Below are 23,556 nucleotides of genomic sequence, written 5' to 3'. Positions count from 1 at the left end.
TGTGCTCTGAATACAACATTCAGGCGTCAAGTTTCGAATAAAATCGATTTATACTTAATATAACTTTCAGTATTTTCTTACAAAATATTTTTTTTATTATTAAAATAAAATAAAACATATGTTAAACTAAAATAATACATAATGTTTAAATTTGCATTTGCACCTCGTCCAGTATTAAAAAATATTTTAAATAGAGAGAGTAGTAATGTTTGCGATAATATTTTCTTGTTTTAACTTGAAAGATTTAAGTCAAATTATTTTTAATCCATGGAAATGGAATATGTATGTCAAAGCTGCAAGTTCATGAAATTGGAATTTATCCGATTAGACTTTACAGATTTACGGTATCAACGTGCAGACTCGATTTGTGATAGACTCGATCTGTCAGGTAGAGCATTTCACATACGGGTACGATGACAGGTAGTGATGACCGATCAAACTGTCCGACTAATCCTACGGGAAATTGACCATTATATACAGCCGTCTGTTTTTTTTTTATTGATCCATATGCAATTCTCTCTATAAAACAAAACCTTATCATATATAAAGTTCACTGATCAAAGACGTATTCTATAGACATACCAAACTGTAATTCCCGATTTAGATAATAGCACAAAAGAGGTGAAGCGAACCGAGGAATTAAAGGGAATTAACCTTGGATGAGCTTGTATTTGCTCCGACGGCAAATTGGGGCAACTAAATTAAAGACCTTCTTAGCTAAAGCTTTAGTAAGAAATATGAAGGATTATTTCAACATGTCTTGTATTTATTGCCGTACCATACATTAAGTATTTACACGTTTCGCTCCCTTCGAAGGGATAATGATTGCATTAAAAATTTAAGACAGTAAAATATACTTACAGTAGATTATGTGGTTAAAAATAAAATATTGAATGCAATATATATTGGAAAATTATAATTTTCAATAAGAGCTATAATTATTCAAGATTAACAAAACTTTTTTTTAACTTTTTCGTGATTTCTATACTTGAATCATTACTTATTTGATATTAACAAATTTTAAATTTGTATTTCAGGCGCATCAGATCGCGATGAGACGACATTACGACAGCAGAAATGCGCGTGCATGCAATTGCATTGCGTCGTCGCGACGCTAAAGAATTTGCCGGTATTTTGAATGGAAGCGCAGTGTCAAGATAGCACGAAGAAGCGGTACACGATTGAATCAATCGTCGACAGATCGCCGTCTCGTGACAAAAACGGTCATCGCTTCGAGCAACAAATTCCGCGCCATGAGGACTGCGTGGATCCTCTCGTTGGTGATGTCACCGTTGTTGGTGCTAGGTAGTCCACCGGGTAACACTATTAGAGAAGGAGGCATCAAAATCGGAAACAGGGGAACGGTTTCCAAGGGCGTAAACGTGGGTAGAGGCAATTCAGCAGTTCGTATCGGTGAAGGAAGTAGACTATCGAATTCAACGAGACAGCGATCATTTCCGACTACCACAACCACCACGACTACTCCTACGCGTTTTACACCGCAATCTTCTGTGGGGAATAATTATAACATCACCGATCTCAAGGTAATGACTTTTTTCTGAAATAGACTTGGTAAAAAAAATCTCGAATCCATCATTTATTAAAGCCGAAATGTTTCTTCCAAATGAAAACATTTCGTATCCTTGATATAAAAAATTTAAAGTATATTTATAATATGAATTTATTGTGTTTCAATTGAAAAAGTGTATTTTCGAGGATAGACTGAGAAAAAGTCGTACGAATGTTTTATTGACAAAATGCGAAAACTTGTTTTGTTAAGAAAAATTTATTAAGCTGCAAAGCATTATATCGAAAAATAAATATATTATTTAGTACTCAATAAATTCTATATTATTAGAAACACTTTTACTTTAATCAAAAGATATAATATATGTATGTATGTGTATGTGTGTGTGTGTGTGTGTAATTAAAATTATCCGTCAACTATTAAAAGAAAGTGTATTTAATTTTTAATATTATAAAAAAAGATATAGAGACTATACGATATATCTGTTATGACTTGCACAAACCTTTCTTTGTGAATTTTTGTAATTTTTATAATAACCAATTTATCATATAATTCTTTTCTCTTTTCCTCCTATTAATGGATAATCAATTATATATTCTTTAGATAAAATATTTTACAATTTAGGTATTTAATTAAGTCATATTTTTTGCACAAATTATACTCTTCTAGCTGTCAGCTTCATTTAAATGCAGTTGACGAAAAGTTTTTAACGTTTTGGGAATATTCGACGTGGAGATAATCACCTTTAATGAATGTTAATGAATTCATCGAGTTAATAACTCACATTATTCGGAGATAGTTACCTCATTATTATTTGAACTTAACCGAGTTGAAATTTCCAGGAAACCACTCATTTTCAATGAATTTATGAATTTTTTCTCGATTTTTCAAATCCGTGTCGATCTATAACGAGTCAATTTATAGATTCTCGTCTCCATTTAATACACTGATTGTAGCACAAGTACCGTCTGTACTTCGGAACAGAGTGCATAATTAAAGTCGATAAATATACGGTTAGTGGTGCGATTCGTTACCAATCGATGGAATACGTCACTTCTCCGAATTAAATCCGTTATTCAAACGATATTTGAGAGAAACTTATTATAATATAATTTTTATCGATTTAATGTCACAAGAGGCGATAATTTTATGAATGAAAATATTTCTATAGAAAATGTTTTTAAATCTTTAAAAGCTTGAAATAAAGAATTAAAAATTATAGATTTTTTTAGAATATTTTCATCTATCGCAGATGTGTACAAATTATTAATAAAAGTAATACTAATATATTTTGTATGTCTAGGAAACCATATTAATATTTGTTAAATATTTTTAAATAAAATTTTAGTTAAATAAAATTATTTTATTTTCAAATAAACTGAATAATATTGATAATGGAAGATCTAGTATTTTTTTTTGCGCGCGCTTACAGATTGAAAATTTTATATTAAATCGAAATCTTCTATGATTGTATTATACATCTTAAAATTATAGAAAGATATTGTGCTAAAAACCAAAATCTTGATCGTTATAGAAAAATAATAAAACGCTTTCCTTAAAGGACTCTACTTTGAAGTAATCGGTCTTTTGCTAAAAAGCATTATTGATAGGCCGAAACGTAAGCCGTTGTCCAGTCTAAGCCTACACGTAGGTATTCATTCTCATCGATCGATTTATGCAACAGGTGCGCGCCAGTCCATTCTTGTGGTAATAAAGTGAACAAGATGCCCCTTGCTGCACTTTTCTGATCGCTTTGAGCGCTTAATGCATTGTCGATCGTGATGCGGTGCATTGGTGATAAGTAAAAATTGTAATGGTCTGTCGTTAATACTTAAGAAGCGTTATTAAGCTAAATAATTACATATCGACATCACAATTTACAAATCATATAAGACATTGAACAAAAGAAATATTGATCGCCCAATTAAATAGTTTGATAATATAATGACAAAACTATACGATCTATTAAAAGTCACAACGTACCTACTTTTTCTTATTTTTAGATATAAATACGTAATCTATATATATTCCTAATATTGTATTAATTCAGAATTCTCTTTAAATTTAAATATCTTATTCTTATTTAAATATCTTAATATATATATCTATCATTGATATATTGTGTTTTAAGTAGATTCTAGTTTTATAATGGAGCAATTTTTATATCTATATTTGAAAGAATTACTCTTTTCGATAAGAACATGTTTAAAATTTCCACTATCACGACATTATTAAGTATTTTACATTTTATTTAAAAAGAAAATGTAACTTTAGAAGAGAAAAAGTGCACGAATTGACATAGAGGAAAATCTAATTTGATTAGTTCGAAATTATATATTGTATTTTCTCTTTTATATTTATGTAACAAACGAATATGATATATTATACAAATTCTTTGATGCGAAGAGTATGAATAAAAAATAATTTATCATTGAGATTATGAGATCAGTCAATATTTATTGTCATTAAACAAGTAAATAACAAAATAATACAGTCCAATTTGGTTGAATATTAAATTATCATAAATTGAGGAAAATTCAGTAAAGAGAAGAATTATAAAATATCCAACATAACGTAACAATAATAATGATAAATTAAAATTATATAACATGTACGTAATGAATGTATTTTCCAACGCAATCATACATGTCACGAGTGAATATATATTGTAGAATAACACTCGTTGCTAAACTCGGGTCATTTGTAACGTAGCGGCCGTGTCAACTGCCACGTTCTTGGTCGAAACTTGGCGAAATATCGTTTTGTACAACCTGTTGACGATCTTTCTCACCATTTGATGGAGCAAGAATGATTTATCACCTGACGGACGTTGTTCGTTTCCGCACCATCCGAAAACGCATGATGTACGTCTGTAAGACAGCCTAACAGGTGCCTTACTAAAATTTCATATTTCCTCCATCATATTTGTGTAACAGGTGGGCATGATGGTACCGTACAAATCCTTCGGCGTGAGAGAGTACACCAGAGCAGTCACTACCGCTATTAACACGCTGCAGAGAAGTACGAGAGGTCCAAGGCTGGGGCTTTTCCAGCGATATGATCTTCATGTCAAGATAGCGATGAAGGAACTTACACCTAGCCCAACTGGTGAGTATTAATCTCGCTTGATTGATAGCATTATTTGCCATATATTGCTATTATTACACATTCTATCACACCGTACATTATATGTAAATATATTAACAGAGGTATTTTACATTATATAAAATTAAGTAAAACAAAATTAACAAATTAACAGTGTTCTTAAAATATATATTTGTATTTTAATTTTTAATATATACAGTCGGTGTTCAATTTTTTGTGAAATGCAGTTGTGACATTTTTGCATTGGAAATGCAATATATGTATGAAAAAAAATCTGCATTCTTCCTACTACATGAATAATACATACAAAAATTCTGGAACTTTTATTCTCAGTTCTTACTAACAAATTTGGTATGCAAATATTTAGTGCTTAATTTTATGAAAAGCATAATATAAGTCGTACATTAAATTTGTTGATTTGCAAGTGAGAAGATTATAAAACGTTTTAAAGAGAATTTCGAATGATAAAAAAGGTCTCGACGATTATTAACTTTTTATCTTTGCGATGGGAAAGATTTACTTGCGAAATGGCAAATGATGAGACTTTTCGGAATCGTAGCAGGTTCATAAAGAGAACAGAAAGTCTCAGATCAATACGAACCCATTTCTTTAAAGACATTGGAGGCTTTTATGGGGCTTGGTCTTTATCAAACAAAATCTGAACGTTGGACTGTACTCCTTTCACTAGTACCGTTCTTTGTGCCCACTGGATACAAATCAGCACTTTAGTCTTGCGATAAAGAGATTCTCTGTTGTCAAACGAATGCAAAGCAGAAATGTAAAATGACTTGGATTTATCCTTTTGACGATTTATGTAATTACTTCTTCGCAAAGCTTATACACTGAATAAAGATTATAATTTATAGTTCTAACGTGACTAAAGAATGAATTTCTGTTTTACACGAAATAGAAATTTATTTTGTATTTTTTTTTATCTTTGCTGCATTACAGTACCTATTACAGCAACGTAGAAAATGCCGAGTAATGCGAAATAATTAGGAAGCCAAGTGTTAAAGTAACATGCAGGATAATATAACCTTAATTTAAAATTCATGTCTGATGCAATGTAAAAATAATTAATGAATAGACGAAAAAATTTTGTATGTATTATATATATAAATATATTTACACATACACACAGTCGGTATTTATAATTTTAACAAATTGCCATAGAAATGAATTTATATTATGGTATAATTTTTATTCTTTTGTTGAAAATTCATAACATTGATATTTGCACTGAATATTTTAACATCGGAAACTTTGTGTCAATTTCATAAAACATAAAGTGGATTGAAATGAAGTACAAGCATTTTGATCATTGTGGGTTTTGATGGATGAAAGTGCATAAAATACATCCGTTCTACAATTTGCACATGCTGACCTGCAGTAACAGCTTCATATTAAATTAATTCAGAATGAGAATTATATTGAACCGACGCAAATATTAATTAAAGAGGAAAGTTTCGAAAGCATGAGAAAGTATTAATTACTATTTAATCCTGACCTTATCTGTTATCGGTACATTAGTAAAATGTGAAAAAGAAAGTTACTTTTTATATAACTTTTCAAATTTAAAAATATATAAAAATCCATAAAGCTTTATATAAATAAATATAAAAATAAATATTTGTATTTGCATTTAATATATATAATATATATTTGACTTGGTGTAATTTTTAAAATAATTATGTATGCAGTTTACTTTTTGCATATCATATTATCCATACTTTATATATTTCATATTTATAAAATGCTTAAACGTTAAAATAGAAACGTGTCTAAAAATATTGTTATGCACCGTTCCTTTTAATCATTTCGTAATAGACCGTAAAATTTTTAAATCTTTTTTGAACATTTTTTAAGTTTATAATATATTAGATTCGGTAAATGACTATGAGCATGTGTGACGTTCAATTTTTTCTAAAAATTCTATTGGTGATGGCGGAAACTATCTGGAGCGCATTAAATTTATGAAAAATCGGAATTGGGCTGAAATGGGATGTTTTCATGCTGCCGCGCTCCGTCGAAAGAAAAAGAGACGTCGGGCGCAGTTCTGCCATGTAAATCACGTTGGAAAAGCTGGATGTCAGCCAGGCGCTGCTTGCTCACACATCATCACACGTCACACCACCCATTGCCACGTACCACGTTCCGTCATCACCTCACACACTTCCTGAATGAATACATTGGCCGACAAATGGTCGTACTACTGCCGGAAATCTTAAATGAGTAATGACAATCACTTAGTAACACAGCACCATCATTTGTCGGTCCATTAAATTTCCGTGCTGCAGGAAAATTTTAAACATTCTGGTACAGCAAGAATAGAGCAAGTAATATGAAGAATGCCACGTAATGTAAGCTGAAACTTTGTAAATAATTCTTGTTTTTCAAAAAAGCGTTTTGTTTTGCGAATTCTGCGGATTATTTTAGAAGCTTCGTTTGGAAGGTACCTTTTTAGAACGAATAAAAATTGATAACTTATATTTATGATTTAAGAATTTACAAGTCTCTGATTCAAAATATTTACAAATTCGTAGATTTTTAATTAGTTTATTTAGAAATTTCATAGATTTTTGTAACGTAGATAATAAAACATAAAAACGTAAGAAAAATTTTGTGATATACCTTTATATTTTTTACTTTAAATCGGAAATAATAGAAATGAATATTACAGTCATTTTTAATCTATAATGATCTATAAGCTATATAAAATCATACTTTTTTTATTTCTTTTGAAAATTACGCGAAAATTTTTTCGCAGCTTTTCAGCAGTTTTCTGTGACCTTATGAGACACTTCTAATAGCACAACTGCGATAACTATTGGGGAAGTAGCGACTGCTTGCCGAAAACCGGAAACGGTTCGGCTGGAGGGCAAATTGAACATTGCGGTTAAACGCAGACACCGCAACGGCTGACATGTGTAGAGTAAATCGCGGGTCAACGCCAGCAGTCACGATCGATATCCGTGCTTTCGATATTGCGAGGGCAATTTCGATATACACGATAACTTTCCTATACAGTCGCGTTTGTTAAAAATGGAAATGGTTAACGTTGATCCATAATTGACATGTCAAAAAGAAACTACGATTCGGTGTATATATATATATATATATATATGTATACATACTTATAATATGTAAACCCAGTACATGGACAAACTCTCATTATGAAGAAAATGAAGTGGAGATAAGGCAAAAAATTGCATATACGATACAAAAAATTGCATAATACACTGCAAAAAAATTTGCATTATTAAATCAAATTGCAGATGAGTTAGGATATGAACGTGAACGTCGAACGGATTATATGTATGAATAATGCAAGATTATAGCATGTCGAGAATTGAAGCTAACGATAGGTACAAGCATATATAAAACTTTCTTTGAATACATAACTTCTTATTCTTCAGATTCTTTTAAGATTCATAAAATATAAAGAAATAGAGAAAGAAAGAGAAAAATTGTATGAAACTTTTAAGATATGATTTCATGTATATTGACAATGAAAAAAGTTTATATGAGCTTCGCGATTGTTGGTGTAGTTTTTGAATTACTCGCATATCGACGGCTATAAAGCTAGGTTTGTGCCAGCATCGTTGCGTGAAAATCCATCGGTAATTCCAGCTGGCGTCACTAAAGGAGGTCGCGTCATGCCTTGAGAGAGCGCTCTGTTCTCCATCAGGCAAAGTGATCCACTCAATTTTATCGGTGACTCGATAATACCGGCAATGCATGATTGAGTTGGAGCTTCATCGATTATTTAAAATCTTGTTAATCGCTATGTTCGATCCGGCAGTATGGATAAGAGCGAGCTTTCGCAGAGAGAGAAAGAGAGAGAGAGAGAGAGAGAGCTTGCAAGCTGCCGCCATCTAACGAAAAATGACGGAACGTTTTTACACGTGGATTTTGAGAAACGACTTAATTATAACATCTAAATAACAACAGCTAGTCATAACTTCCGTCGGTTCAATATATTAATTAATATTTTATTGAAAACTTTTAATAAAATTATTCAAATAAGAAATGATTGAATTCAATTCAGTCTTATTTGAATGGGCTACTAAAGTTCAATATAATTTTACAAATAATATGATAAAATAAAAAAATAGAAAAATCTAAATAATAGTAATTTTCACTTTAGAAATGCTCCGAGATGCTCCGCGCTTGTCTCTATGGCAATGTAAGTTTTGCAAAATAAGAATGTGTTTACATAAAATTTATTACACAAATTTCAGCGTTGTTTCTGTATAAAATAATTTATCATTTTGTTGTATAATTACAAAGTAACGTGTAGAGTTAGATTGAATGAAAATTTTGAAACAGCATTGTGCAATTTCTAAGTTAATTTGAGTCGGCTGTACGTAAGCCCAAGTTAAATCGAACGCTTAGCTGTACTAATTGATGTCGGATCAATTGATTTAATTAGAAATTAGAAGCTTGGAGATGTAAACATGGGAGTGTCTCTTTAATTTTAATTCTATTTCTTTTTTTGTTTACCGATCTATTTAATTAGTTTGAAATCTTAATATAAAACAGAGGGGTATTGTATGTAAAAACATTTTAGCTACAATTTTATCAAAAATTTTGAATCGCAATTAAAAGATCTATTAGAATTAAATGTATTATCTGAATACGATTAAATATATTATCTGAAAGACAAAAACTTTAAAACGTCCATTTGATTTGATGTATTTCTTTGTTGTTACATGACTGATATAAAGTATATAATCTTAATAATATAATATATATAGATATATAAAACGATATCAGAGAAGAAGTAATGAGAATGAACCAATATTTTGTTTTAACTCCAACAATCCGTGATCAAGAAATAAGTAGCGATAAAAGTAGAGATAAGTAGAGATAGTCTTCCAGATAGTCTTTTAATTTCCCAAAGTTAAACTCACAATATTATGTTATATACCTTGTTTCACACTATATATATATTTATATATATAAATTTTATCAACAAAAGATAATTAGAAACTTTATATAAGAGCAAAGATATAAGAACTTTTATTAATAGCAGTGTTCAATAATAATTACTTGTTGATTTTTTTAAGCATTAGAGTGAAAAGAAAAATGCAATTTATCATAGAGTACAAAATTATGCTATTTTACGTTGAAATTTATCTGGTCTGAGTATTTTGAATATAAATAGTAATTTGTGAAGAAGATTTAGAGAAGTGTTCAAAACATTTTGCGTAGTCGCAAAATGCAAAACTTTCACGAAAATATCGACCGTCTTGAAATAGAAAATCAAGATACAATCTGAAAAGTGTTCAGAAGCTACATTTTGGAAAGTTATACAAAGTACAAGTGAGTTAGACCGATCATTTTTCCTGTCGTATCTTCTTCTTGCTCTCTTTTTTTTCTCGATTTCATTGTTACGCAATCGAAGTGTGCTGATTTATATGTCTCTCACCTTTCCTTAGCTATTGGAAGTAGTTTCAATTTGTTGATCACACCTTCCTTACGACATATAATTTTGTTTGTATTGCAACTTTTAAAAGACAAATGTCGAAAGGAGAAAGAACAATAATAGATGAAAGGTCTTTTATTAAAATCTAAACTTTATAGACATATTTAATTAGTTAAATATATACACACACACACATACATAGCAATATTTTGAAAGATACATTTTCTTATGAGTATTAATTGTTATATTCTTTAGCTTTTTAGTTCTTATTTAGTTTATTTGGCTCTTATTTTGATTACTTCATAAAAACGTTTATTTTAAATTATTTGGCGTATAATATTTACTCCTAAATCTATATTTTATATCTTAATTTACGTCATACGACGAAACTTAGCGATCAAGATTTCCGAGCAATTAATATCAGGCCAATTTACCGTTCGTGACATCTCCGTTATTTACTTGCATTTACTTCAATCATCGGCAAAGTCTGTCGCACATAGACTTAGTTTCCTCGAAATATTTCATGAAATATGTGGATAATTAATTTTGTTTTAGAGTTTATTAAATAGCTTTTGTACATACGAAATAATGTATTAAAATATCTTTTGCGTCTATAAACATAGTGACATATACATATTTTACGCATATCACGGTATTAGACGCAAAAATATTTTTAAAAATATACATATATGTTTACATATTCACAATTTTTCTAAACAATACTTAAAATTATAATAATTTAAATATTAAATAAACTCTATGTAACGCTTTTTATTGACCATCCTTTTTCTATACACATCTGTGCACTTTCTTCATTATCTTTTTCTACACATTTTGCAACGTACCTTATATAAATAGCTGCAACTATTTAGTTGCTGTGAAGTTTCTGAGCAATTACTCGACATCTGATCTATTTACCGGAATCAGAATACTATAGTATGAAGCGGCGTGTTACAAATGCTTGGCATACCGTTTGAAACGTCGATCGAAGAGCTTTTGAATTATTTGCTTTAGCGTTCCTTTGTCCTTATTAAGAATCTTTTACCCGACATCATTGCATTGAGAAATGGATTGACAGAAGGAGTAAAAGGGGAGGATAATAACGGTATTCTAACAAATAATATAATATAAAATATTTTTGCGAATTGTAAAACGTTTCCTTTACACATAACGACTTAACAACTTTTGTTCAATTTTATATAAAAACAAGAGAAATCTCGCAAAATTATTATTCATTAATTAAAAAATAAAAATTAATATTTTAAAAATGAAAAGTTATATATGCTACACATATCAGAATGTAGAATATATTAATCCAAAAGAAATATAATATTACATTCGAAAACTGCGTGTCAAAATAAAAAGATATATTTAATGAATAACGATTGAATAGATATTTTTACATTTTTTCATATATTTAAAAATATATGCGACTTAAATTGATACAAATAATATCATTAATTTCCTCATGTTTTGATACATCGAGAAGTTTCAACTTCATTTCATTAATTTATTTAACTTAGTATTTTGTATGTAATTGCATACAATTGCAATTTATATCAATTGTGATTATTAAATTGTATATAGAAACATATAGTGAAGTCTCAATTTTAGTTATTTTTAAAAATTACTTTTTTAAAACGCTATTAGGAAAATTATTATATTTATTACAGAAAGTGCATGTGACAGGTCTCATTTAGTAGATAATTAAGCTCTTATAAAATTAAAGCTACATTTCATGCAAAGGCCAATTTTCTCTGCTTAATACACACATTTTTCGTCCTTTGAAGGAGATTTTTGCTGTTTGCGAATCGGCAGAGAATATAGCTACGAAAAAAGTCGTTTTCACCAATCAAGCTTTATGCGATCTTTAAATTGTCACCTTGTGTGAATTTTACCGTCTCGGGATAACTTCGCGATCAATCGATCGATTTTGTCATAGATTTACCGACGACATTCGCACAAAGACTGCGCTGACCTTTCTATGGCAAGTTCGAGCCATTTCAACAAACGACATCCCCTTATCGCGGGCTATTCCACAGATTGATGTAGCTACATCGTGCGCTCCAATACGAAGTTCAGATTGGTGTGCGTCATCGATTAGTAATTTGGGGCTCAGACTTTTAGTTCCTCAAGCTTAATCCTTTTTCTTCTTCCTCTTTCTCGTGGACGTGTCTGGATAGAACGATGCTTTTGGCGATGTTCCGTCGTAACAATCTTTTTTCTATTGGTTTACGTAGAAAGATAAAATCAAGGGTAACACAAACTATCACAATACTTCTTTCTAAAATTCTTAATACAATTTGTGATTTTTGTAATGCAAAAATTATAATAAATTTTTTTAATTATTAATATATAATTCTTAATAATTCTGTTTTTAAAGGCTTAACTTGTGATTTGTGAAGTCTTATATTCGAAGGAAAGTAAAGAAAATTAATTACTTTTTAATACCTATTGATAAATGCTCTTTGTCATTAGTTCTTTACTGTTATTGAGTTGTAAGGCAGAATCATTGAACTTTGAATGAGAAGTAATGGAAATGTCAATGGACCCCAGGTTATCCGATATAAAAACAAGATGATACCCATCTATTAACAATGGACGTTTGACCTAAAATCTCAAAATAGTTTCTTCAATGTGAACACTCGGAGTGTTTCTTGAAAAAATAACTACTAAAATTGTGTGAAATCGAAGGAGTAACCGGAGAACGTAACACAATGCATTTCTTGATCAGAAGAATAAAAAGAAACCTATTACTTGAGTGTAGTTACTAGTAGAAATTTCCTATTCCCACTGCGTCGACCAATTTTATCTCTCTTTTCTCGAAAGATATCTTACTATCGAATTATCTTACTATTCTTGAGAATAGTTAGAAAAATTGTTGGTAAGAATTTTTAAGGCTAAATTTTTCAAAGCAGAAATTCCTAAAAATTTCGTTATAATAGATAATTTTCGTTCATTTTTGTTCTGTATTCTATTCATATGACAATATTTTGAAAAGATTGTATACGTTTTACACATATCAGGGTGATCCAGACCAGTACGTACTTATATGTTTATGAAAAACTGAATCAGAACCTCCTGTAGCCATTTTTCAATAATCACAACAGTTAAGAGGATCCTAAAGCCGTCTATATTATCGATTAAATCGTAATTTTTGTACAACAAATACTTAACAGTACATATATGCCGGCTTCTCCGGCTAGTCTGAATCATTCTGTATAATGTATTTATACTCATGTATACACACACAAATATGAACATAGGTACACATATTTTTAAATAATATAAAATGTTATCCGCTTGAGGCAATTTCGTTTACTGCAAATAAAGTAATACGACCTTTTTCCCATTTCCGACAAAGTGAATCAATCATGGTAGCACTTGCCATTTTGGATCGTCCATCAAGTAGAAGTTTCAATCGTACCTACACTATAATCAGACGCTACTATCGCAATGAACTCCTCCGCACATATCGATACGATTCTAGATTTCGTTTCCGATGCCATCTCTTCGCTAAGAACATTTAATCAATCTTGTCGTTGTCCGATAGGTCTGTCGAATGCGTCATTTGGACGAACTACTCAATACACAGGATTCTCTCCCGACGAAGTCGTTCGTCACTCAATAAAAGAGAGGGAAATCAGGTCGAACCACTAATGAAGCTTTTCAACGATCTCGCGATGCTTCTCTACGGCCCATTCTTAATAATCAAGTTTTGCTTATCAAAAAATCTGATTGATAGCTGCACGAAGGAATTTTTCCTTTCTCTTTCGAAGGATGCATTGTTATTTCAATCAGCATCAATTCTTTTCTTCCAATAAATAAACCCCAGGGTAGCTTCAGCGAGATATTGCGGTGTTATGATTCATTCGCAGACGAATGAATCCATAAGATAATTCCGAATAACTGTGTGAGGAATTTATCCAGATGAAGTGTTAAATTGGATAAAAATTTGGATGGATAAAAATTTTGAATTAATTTCTGGAATATCTGATTATGATATTTTTAAAACAAAAGCAATAATAGCGGAAATTTCTTTACATATAATTTTATGGACTTTGTATGATTTGGAGATTCTTTTACATTAATTAAATACTTATAAATATTTTAATTAAAGCTATTTTAATTAAAAGGTAGATAAAATCATTTACTGGACGCGAAAAAAAATTAGCGTAGCTGCAGTGAAATTCACGTTGGAAATGAACACATTTCATACACGTCGGGACAAATGGTCAAAGGAAATTGCACCAATATATCCCATCAACGTATGAAGGATGCAACAGGGTAATATCAGGATGCAATCAGTATTCGAGGTCGAACACGTTTGAATTTGTGTTTTTTACTTGCTGATCAAACTTGTGCGAACACATTGTAACGAATTGATTCATGCTATATTAAATGTACGACATATCGTAACAAATTTGAAATTGACGAAACGCACGATGTTATAAAATCAGTTGCCAACATATTATAAAACAGAAATCGATATGGCACCGAATATAAATTATTTCCTATAAAGTTGATCTTTTAATTATAGGATGCTGCAAATAATTTCACGTTTCCACAGTTAATTACTGCATATTGATTATAGTAACTCTGAAGGGTTAAATTATGTAACATATAATTTATGTAAAAAATAGCGTAACGGTAAATATATATGGAAATATGATATCTTCGCGTATTGAAAACGAGTGAACGTCAAAGCTAAGAGTTTGTTTTATAAAAGTCTGTTCTTTCTTAGAAGAACAAATAAACGGAGAAACAAATGGAAAGGATGCCAAAGTAGGTCATGCTTGGAGCACATGTTATTTGGTTCGAAGATGAAAGGGACGCAAAGGCAATATTCTATGGCAATTCTCATCTTGATACCGATGCGTATTACATGTCTTTCTCCACATAGGTGAAAAGAAATGAAAGAACGCTTTGTAGCACGGGGTGACATTCGGGAAAAGGTGCGAAAGGAAAAAAATACAACCATGTGACCGGTACAACAAAGTAAATTGTTCAGGACAAGGCGATCGAATTGAGGATGGTTCGTACAAAGAAAATCTCAGAGAGAATACATGTGGATTGGGCATGTAGCAGAGGCCATTCAATAAAGTGATTCAGTGCGAAATCTCGTAAGCCGAGTATATGCGTTATGGTTTTCAGTGATTCGATATGAGCCATGCTTGAAGCGCTCTTATGAATATTTGATGTCGATATCGTTACGTCGGATTGTCTGCGTATCCCATTACAGCACGATGGACATCAATACTTTCGCAGATGACTGTACGCATAATAAAAGGAAGCGTTTAAGTTTTTGATTTTATCAATTTTATATAATAATATAATAATTGTAATATAATAGTTTTATTATATTATTTATTATTTATGTTTATATTTATATTTATGTTAAACAAGATTTGACTGTAATCTTAAAATATCAAGAGCATGATGTTAATTAGCTATCTTAATTTTAATGAGCATTTAAACAGTATACATGTTATTTTTGTCATATTAAGCAAATAATGTTTAAATAAACTCAACGGTTAATTCTCCATCCGTAATTACCAAATAAACAATCACTTAGGAAATTCTCTGTGCTTTAAGCTATTCATATTCGTTCCTCCTGTTTGCAGTGTAATATCACGGTCCCTCGCGCACAAAGACGACTGTTATTGCCACTCTCGTAGAATTCCAGAGTGCGGAAATGTAGTCAAAGTAATGCAATATACTGCCGCCACTACCTCTTCGTACCGGCCTGTCCATCCATGATAGGAAACCAATGTATCTGCAGTGAACGTTTATTTAGGCGAGCTCTCGTATGAGATCACTTTCCTAATGTCATTGCTTACTCGGGAGGTCTCTATAAATTCGATCTTTGATGATGATACTGTTTAAATTACGTTTTAATAAAACTAAAATTTCCGTCAACGCAAGTCATCACAATCAGTTATTTAATATCGCAATGCTTTCTCCTCAATTTATCAGCGTGAAATAAAAGCTTCTTTCGTCAACCAATTTTACGAAATTGTCGTGATACATTTATCGCCAAAGTTTACTTCGTGAAAGTTGAATCCGATACTTTGCGGAAAGTTTTCACATATTTTCTTGTCAGTATATACGTATTTAGCTGTATATATTTCCTACTGAATGTACAACAGTATACAATTTCTGAACTTCAAATTTAAAGATATTAAATTTATGATTTTAATAGTGCGTTAATGTAATTAAAGATAAATGAATGACTTTTATTAACACATGAAACTTTTACGTAAAGTTTGTAGCAAAAGTATATAAATTTGATATTGATAAACAGTTGGGGGTAAAGGGTATCCTTATACTCTTCGCATTATAAACTTTACATAAATATATTTTGAAGATAGAATTATTTGGTTTTAAATAAAATGGTATTCATAATACGATATTTCAATTATTATTTGAGCGTGAACTAAATATCACTGTGAAGTGATTTCCTTAATAATTGTTTCGGCAAAAGATTAACAGTTGTTATTTCTCTCTAGTTAGCTATTTTACACGGAAATTGTTAATTCTGCAATAACAGTGGAGAACCTCTCGACCATAACGAGCGAATTATTCCATCAGAATTCAATTTTCACGTGTTTGTGTGTGTGTGTGTGTGTGTGTGTGTGTGTGTGTGTGTGTGTGCGCGTGTGCGTGTGCGTGTGCGTATTGCATTGTGTTTATGAACGTCTATGCTATGCATTTGCACATATATGTATAATGTTGAAGACAAACTTGAATAAATGACATACATAAATTTGAAGACATACATGTACGTATCATCCAAAATAATGAACAACATATTATTACATCCACTATATTACATTTGTCTTGTTTATTTTTTCAAATATTTGGAACGATCGTTAATAACATGCGAATTCACTCCAATATTGAATTCCATCGAAAATCCTGCAACCCTTCTAGGTATGACAGGATCGTGAAGTCGATTATTCTCGAGGTATCTCAATGCTTTTTCCGTGAAGAAATCTCACAATGAACATTTCTGGGGTATGCTATTTATGCTATTCATATTGAAATATAAATAATCGGTAGAGATTGACTGAAACTTATACGTACAAATGACACAACAAACGCTAACATGAAACCGGAACTTCGTGGAATAATTGCTAAATTAATACTTATATACATATATAAATAGTTGAATAATAGACTATTATTGTTATAATTACTTCCATTTAATCATAAAGTCATTGAAATTTATTCGTTATAATCAAGAATGTCTTACACTAATTTAATAATATCTAATTTAACTTTATGACTTACAACTATTTTTGTAACGTATATTAATATAATTTTCATGTTATTCCCCTTATTTAATTTCCTGTAATTTTCACATGACATCTCACGAACTCAAAGGATATATATAACCGTACTGCTAAAAGACACGTCGGACACGTTTCTCTTTTATGTGATATTTTAATAGAGACATGTACAACGTATTCGGTTGACTGAGTCAGACAAAATCCATTCAAATAATTACTTTACTTTCGCACGTGGGATAGTAAAACATACCGCAAGCGAGACTTACCTTTAGCGAGGTTCCTAATTATAGCACAAAGAACGTCGTACGATACCGACCTCTCTTATTCTCTATTCAGTATAAATCCAAACAAAATTACGTATCCTGTACCCTCTTCTTTCACTTTGTGTGGTAACACGATCACGTACGTTGGACTTAATTAGAATTTGCCGCAGATACATCAATTCGTTGGAATTCTCGGATCGAAAGTCTCTCGAGTTTTAAAATACTATGCATTTCAATTATGAAATTTCTAAGTCAATGTTTGAAGCTAAAATGTTGCATATCATTAAATTCACGAGTATCAAAGTTTTTTAAATGTATACTTATATATATATAAGTTAAATTTAATTAAGTCACATTTGTAATATTATTAATTGAGATATGTTGTAATACTATTTAATTCTAATATTAATGTAATACTATAGTACTAATCCTACGAAGCTAACGCTAAAATCTACAACAGTTACTCATACTGGATTTGTAAGATCCATTTAATTTATATTAATTAAAAGGCACTAATTAATTTCAAGGAATTAAAACAACAAAGAATGAATACTATTTAATAATAAATATATTTTTACAAAAATAGTCCAAATTTGCAGATGTAACATGAAAAAAATTAAATTGTTTGACATTTTTAACAGAGAGACTTTTTTGAGTGGCTCCACAATTCATCATCAGCTCTAGAGAGTTAAATTGTGTGTGTGTGTGTGTGTGTGTATGTGTAATATTAATTTAATTGTATAGTAATTAAATTTTATAGAGCATCGGATCTATCCAATCGACAATATTGGAATTCTTGAACTTTGCAAGACAATATAATTTACCATAACCACTGTAACATAAGGCTGTAATATAAAATCATTTGATTTAAAATTAATACCATTCCTTGATCGACATGCAGGATTAAACTTTACTTATGCCGGATCTTATATTCATAGCCGGATCTTATATTTAAGACTGTAGTATAGTACACTGTAGACTTAAGTACAGTCTTAAGATGTCATGAACCAATCAGGAAGTTGTATTAAGACAATACTTAAGATGATCTTAAAATAAGAACGGATTATGAATACCATTCTTAGAGCCTTAATAATATTTGAATTTGATCTTTCAGATATTTACAATACATGATATTGAATGTTTTATTTCTTGTTTTATAATTTATACAATGACTTCATTAAAATATACAAATACGAAGTTGTCCCTAGTGGAAATCTCCTCATAGGTAGTTCCAAAAATGCCCATGACTCATGGGTATATGCCCATTTTAAAAGGATATATACCCATCTAAAATGATAGGAAGATTTCCACCAGGGGTGTTACATCTTTATTGCTATTGGATAATTGAGATCTCAAGTTATTATAAATATTATATTCAATTTCAAGTTTAATTTGATTTTTAATCGATAGAACTTTTAATCAATATATATAAATCTTATCGAGCAGCAATCTTAAATCTCTCTATTCACCGTTTTAATGAAATGCTTTCAGCTCTATTAAGTAACTCGCCGTCGAGCGTATCAAACAAATTTCTTTCGATGTCTTTTGATACGTCTGCCGATGCTTATTACATTAACATAAGAATGGACGTGCGCTTACGACAAAGGAGAATTGAGTTCGGGTTACCAGCGCCTACTTGCCTGGGTTACATTTGCATATTCTGAGGGGAGAAAGTTTTTAAAAGGAGATTGCTGGAGAGGAACGAATGTTCGCGTGTGTAGATGTCTTGTTCCTGTGATACGTCTCATAAGAATCTATCGATCGGCGGCATTTTCCATTTAGGAAGTATAGAAATGTGCACTTGCGTGCGAAATTACGTAGTCTGTGTGAATACAATTAGCCATATTAATCGATTACCGATGCCATATTCCATTATCTCGTATCCCGTTATTGATGAAGATTGATTCGATTACAAAGATCGACAATGTATTTTCAATATTAATGTAATGATTACGTACGCGATGTTTTATACACTGAAAAAAATTTCTGGTTGAAAATGGACAAATCAGAATTTTCTGGTTAAATTTATTACAATTCTAGTTGAGATAACCGGAATTTTTGTTTGAAAGCCAGAAAATTCTGATTTGTCCATTTTTCACCAGAATTACTATTTAATCCAACCAGACCATTTTTCTCAGTGTATATTATATTCAATTTCATATATAAAAGTATTTACATGAATTAATAGCAGCATTTAATTGAACCCGATAAAAAAAAATCAGATAACATTTTTTAAAATTATTAATTGTATTAATTACATTCTATTAATTATATCCTACGTCATGTGAATGTAGGATGGTTATAACGATATGCTAATTTCTCGTTCGTGTCACAGATTTTGTCCGATGTAATAATTGCTTGTTTCCGCATGAAGAACATCATCTCACACACAGTAACGTTTTCTCTACCTCAGTAATTTTACGGTTACTTATTACATCACTGAGCGAACAGCCCTGGCGAATAGTTGAAGGAGAGGCAAACCCACTTTCGAGAAATATACAAATCATATTTCATTAAGCGAGAATTTTATTATGCTCTGTGTTTAGTTGTTTATAAATCAGTTTTCTCTTTAAAATAATATTTATATTATATAATAACAATAATTATTAATTTATTATTATATTATTATATTATATTAATATTATTAATTATACAATAATTATTATTAATTAAAATTTTTTAAATAATTCATTCTTATTATCAGCTTTAATTTTAGATGTGAAACTAATATATTCTTTGGCTTTTTCTACTTTTAAAAACATTCTACATGTAGAGACATTTACAGCAATAATCAATTTACACAAATATTATGCTACTTTTTACTGATTTAACAGAATTTTGAGATACTACAAAATCTCTTTTCATTATTTCATATCTCTGAAAGATAATGTTCCACTTTTAATACAGCTGCATATGTCGTATTTGATAAATATCTGAGGATACTTAGACAATTAGTTTTAAATACTTATTAGATTTAAAAAAGTTTCATCAGTATAAAAATCACAATTTATTCATTGTAATTATTAATTGATAAATCTTAAGCAGAATTGAGTCATAGAATTAGAAATAGATATCATAAATAATCTCGCTATCCGTTGGCCTCGCCCACGTTAAACCGCAGAGTGCAGACCGTGTGTCACCCTTGCGGCATTGTTTTCCTATCCCTTCACCCCTTGCTTTCCACCCTCTTCATATAGCATTAATATTCAAGAACTATCCTGTACTTTTATTAAGTACAATGGAATGCAAAATACTGATATAACAAAGGTGACACGAAGGAGATGAGAGAAATCCGTCATTTTTCGTATATATAGCTCTAAACCTCGACATACTTATTGTATGTGAAAGTCCTGGTGACCCTTAAAGTACCGTGGACCGCCACCGCCGCCGCCGTCAGCGCGTATCTGTCGCGGTATCCATGGCGACTGAGCACATGCGCGATGGTGGTACTCGGGCCATCCGCCGTGGAACACACCACGGGGGTGGTTTTTCGTGTTGGCACACCCGGGCGGTTGGCTGGGCGGTGTCTGTGGCCTTCACTTTCCTCCCGAAAATCGAAGGCTACGGGGGTGGTAGCCGTCCCTTTTTCCTGTATCTCTCCTCTTCATCACCTTCTTCGTTTTCTACCTTCCTTCTACTTCTTCGCTTTATATTTTTCCCTTTTCTTTTTCTCGTTCTTTCCAGCTATACCTATATCTTGCTCTGTTTTTATTTTTTTCGTGTTCTCTTTTTGTTATTACATTTTCGCGCCGTACTTATCGGGTTTACGTCTCTAAATTTCTTCTTCGATGTGCGCGTCTTCGGACATACACGTGTCATGGGAGAGTTTCGTAAAGCCGCATCCGTCGCAACGATGCACGTGTCAAAACAGCAAAGAAGGAAGTGAGTGTCGCAATCCCGGCAATTCGTTACGTCCCTCATTTTGTGCACTCCAATTGCTCTCGTACAACTGAGCAGCTGGGACTTCCTTTCGTCTTTTGAAGACCCTCAAGGGTTGAAGGGTCTTCAGTGATCTCGATCGTTGAGCCCGTTTTTCAGCACGCAACGTGCCCGGGAAGAGCTCTGGCGAATCGAAAGATCGTACACCGCATGGATCAACCAAGCGTCTCCACTGCGCCAGTGAAACTTCCTAGTCACGTGAGCAGCGAGGGTGGCGAGGAGGTGAGAAGGAGTAAGCCGAGTGTGCCGTAGTCAGCGATACGACGACGAAGAGCGAGATACGGTCCGCGTGGGAAGCCGCCGATGGATCTTCCGATTATTGCCGAATAGCGAGGGTAGCTCACACGTCGATCGATCATCTAAACAGCTGTCCCGAAGATCGCCACCAGTCTCGGTTGTTCCGTGACCAAGTGCCGACGCGTGTACCGTTGTAGCGATTCTTGGAGCCGTAACGAATTGTGGCACTTCATCACAGTTGGCGAACTTTCTCTCGTCGAGATAGATAATTCACGCGAACTCGGCGAACTCGAGACTTCGTTATAATGAGCCCGAAGAAATATATTGCGCTGAGCCCGGCAGCGAAACAGCTGACGAGTGACAATAACTCAGGCCGCCTCATTTGCAGCATGATCGAACGACCAATAACACGGTGACTTAAATAAATACATATCCTTCGACCAGTGCGAAGCAGATTGATCGTGAGTATCAGCGCAACTTCCACCTCATGCGACGGAGATCGTGCGACGCGTGGATGCGTCCAATTTTGATCGAGAATGACCTGATTTCCATCTTCAGAGCTAAGATCGATCCTGGAGAGTATCCCACTCTCCATCGCCCTGCGTATTCGTCTCCGTTTTCCTCTCTCGCAGATTCCGGAGGAACGTCGTGGCACGTCCGCAGAAACGGATCTTCGTGGTCGGCGCGGATAATTATGTCGCGAGCTGACACCACTGCCACATCGATCACTGTCAAGTAGATCGCGTGTTCGCACCTTTGTGCGACTTCACAGAGGTACCACATATCTATTGATTCAAAAAAGGATCATCGATGACGTTAATTATGCGGATGAATATGACTAATTGCAAGTCAAAGTCTCGAATGTCGCTTATTTTATTCATAACATTGAGTAATTTATTTAAAAGTTTTCTTTGGACTCTCTGTTATGTCTATTTATATCATTAATTAAGATGTGTCAGGATGTTGTTGAAGGCATACAACTGAAGAGTAAAAATACCTAAAGTTTCAAGTGTCGCAATAAGTATCCTATGTCTTCACTTTTTCTTCGGACTTCTCTTTTTAATTCAAAATCTGAATTTTAAAAAAATTAAGTTCCCTGTTACATTAACTTTTAATATTTTAAATAACAGAAATCTTATAAATATGCATCTTATAAATATGATTTTATATTCTTTTAATACTAGGAAATCCGTTTAATATTTATAATATTTAATCGTAGAATTAACCATTCAAATATTTATTTCAATATGCGATTTAAGTTAACATGTTTTTATACTTTTTTTCAGAAAAATCTGTATTTACTATGTTATTGTAATTCTCGCTGTTTGGCTTTGCAATGACCTGATCCACTCGCGAAAATATCCAATTTGAACGGCGTACTTATCGCTCGTACTCAAAGCATCACAATATGCATGCTATACCAATCTGAATGGACAATTTTCAACTTCGTGCACATCCCGCGGGACCTCGTTCACTACCATTTCTCTTGCACTCGTATAACAGCCCCCACGCATCAGCACGTTACGCTCGAGTTAATTCCGTCAATCGGTTCCATCAAAATCAACACAATGCTAAATACTCTGAAACGCACGGCTGCACAGGCCCTTTAACATTCCTCTATTGCCCGATGGGTATCCGATCGGTCCGTTAACCATTAGTTATCTACAGCTCTGAGAATGCATAGGATGATAATGGATGCATCTGTTTGCGTAATACCGACGAAATTCTACACTCTTACATCCACTACAACTCTTACGCAAATGT

General features: G+C 32.1%; 1 protein-coding gene across 1 annotated transcript in view; it reads left to right on the top strand.

Moving 5' to 3' along the window:
- The first annotated feature begins 1,062 nt into the window (after window positions 1-1,062).
- Window positions 1,063-23,556, top strand: part of Nmdar2 (glutamate ionotropic receptor NMDA type subunit 2) — an 82,229-nt gene continuing 59,735 nt past the window's right edge. The window contains exons 1-2 of the mRNA XM_018452830.1: window positions 1,063-1,544; window positions 4,465-4,636. Of these exons, the coding sequence (XP_018308332.1) occupies window positions 1,254-1,544; window positions 4,465-4,636 (463 nt within the window). The 5' untranslated portion in view covers window positions 1,063-1,253. The remainder of the gene's footprint in view (window positions 1,545-4,464; window positions 4,637-23,556) is intronic.

This window comes from Mycetomoellerius zeteki, unplaced genomic scaffold, assembly GCF_001594055.1.
Source record: "Mycetomoellerius zeteki isolate Tzet28-1 unplaced genomic scaffold, Tzet1.0 scaffold35, whole genome shotgun sequence".
Classification (NCBI taxonomy): Eukaryota; Metazoa; Arthropoda; class Insecta; order Hymenoptera; family Formicidae; genus Mycetomoellerius; species Mycetomoellerius zeteki.
Note: the sequence above shows the minus strand (reverse complement) of the source record. Positions and strands in the feature narration are given on the sequence as shown.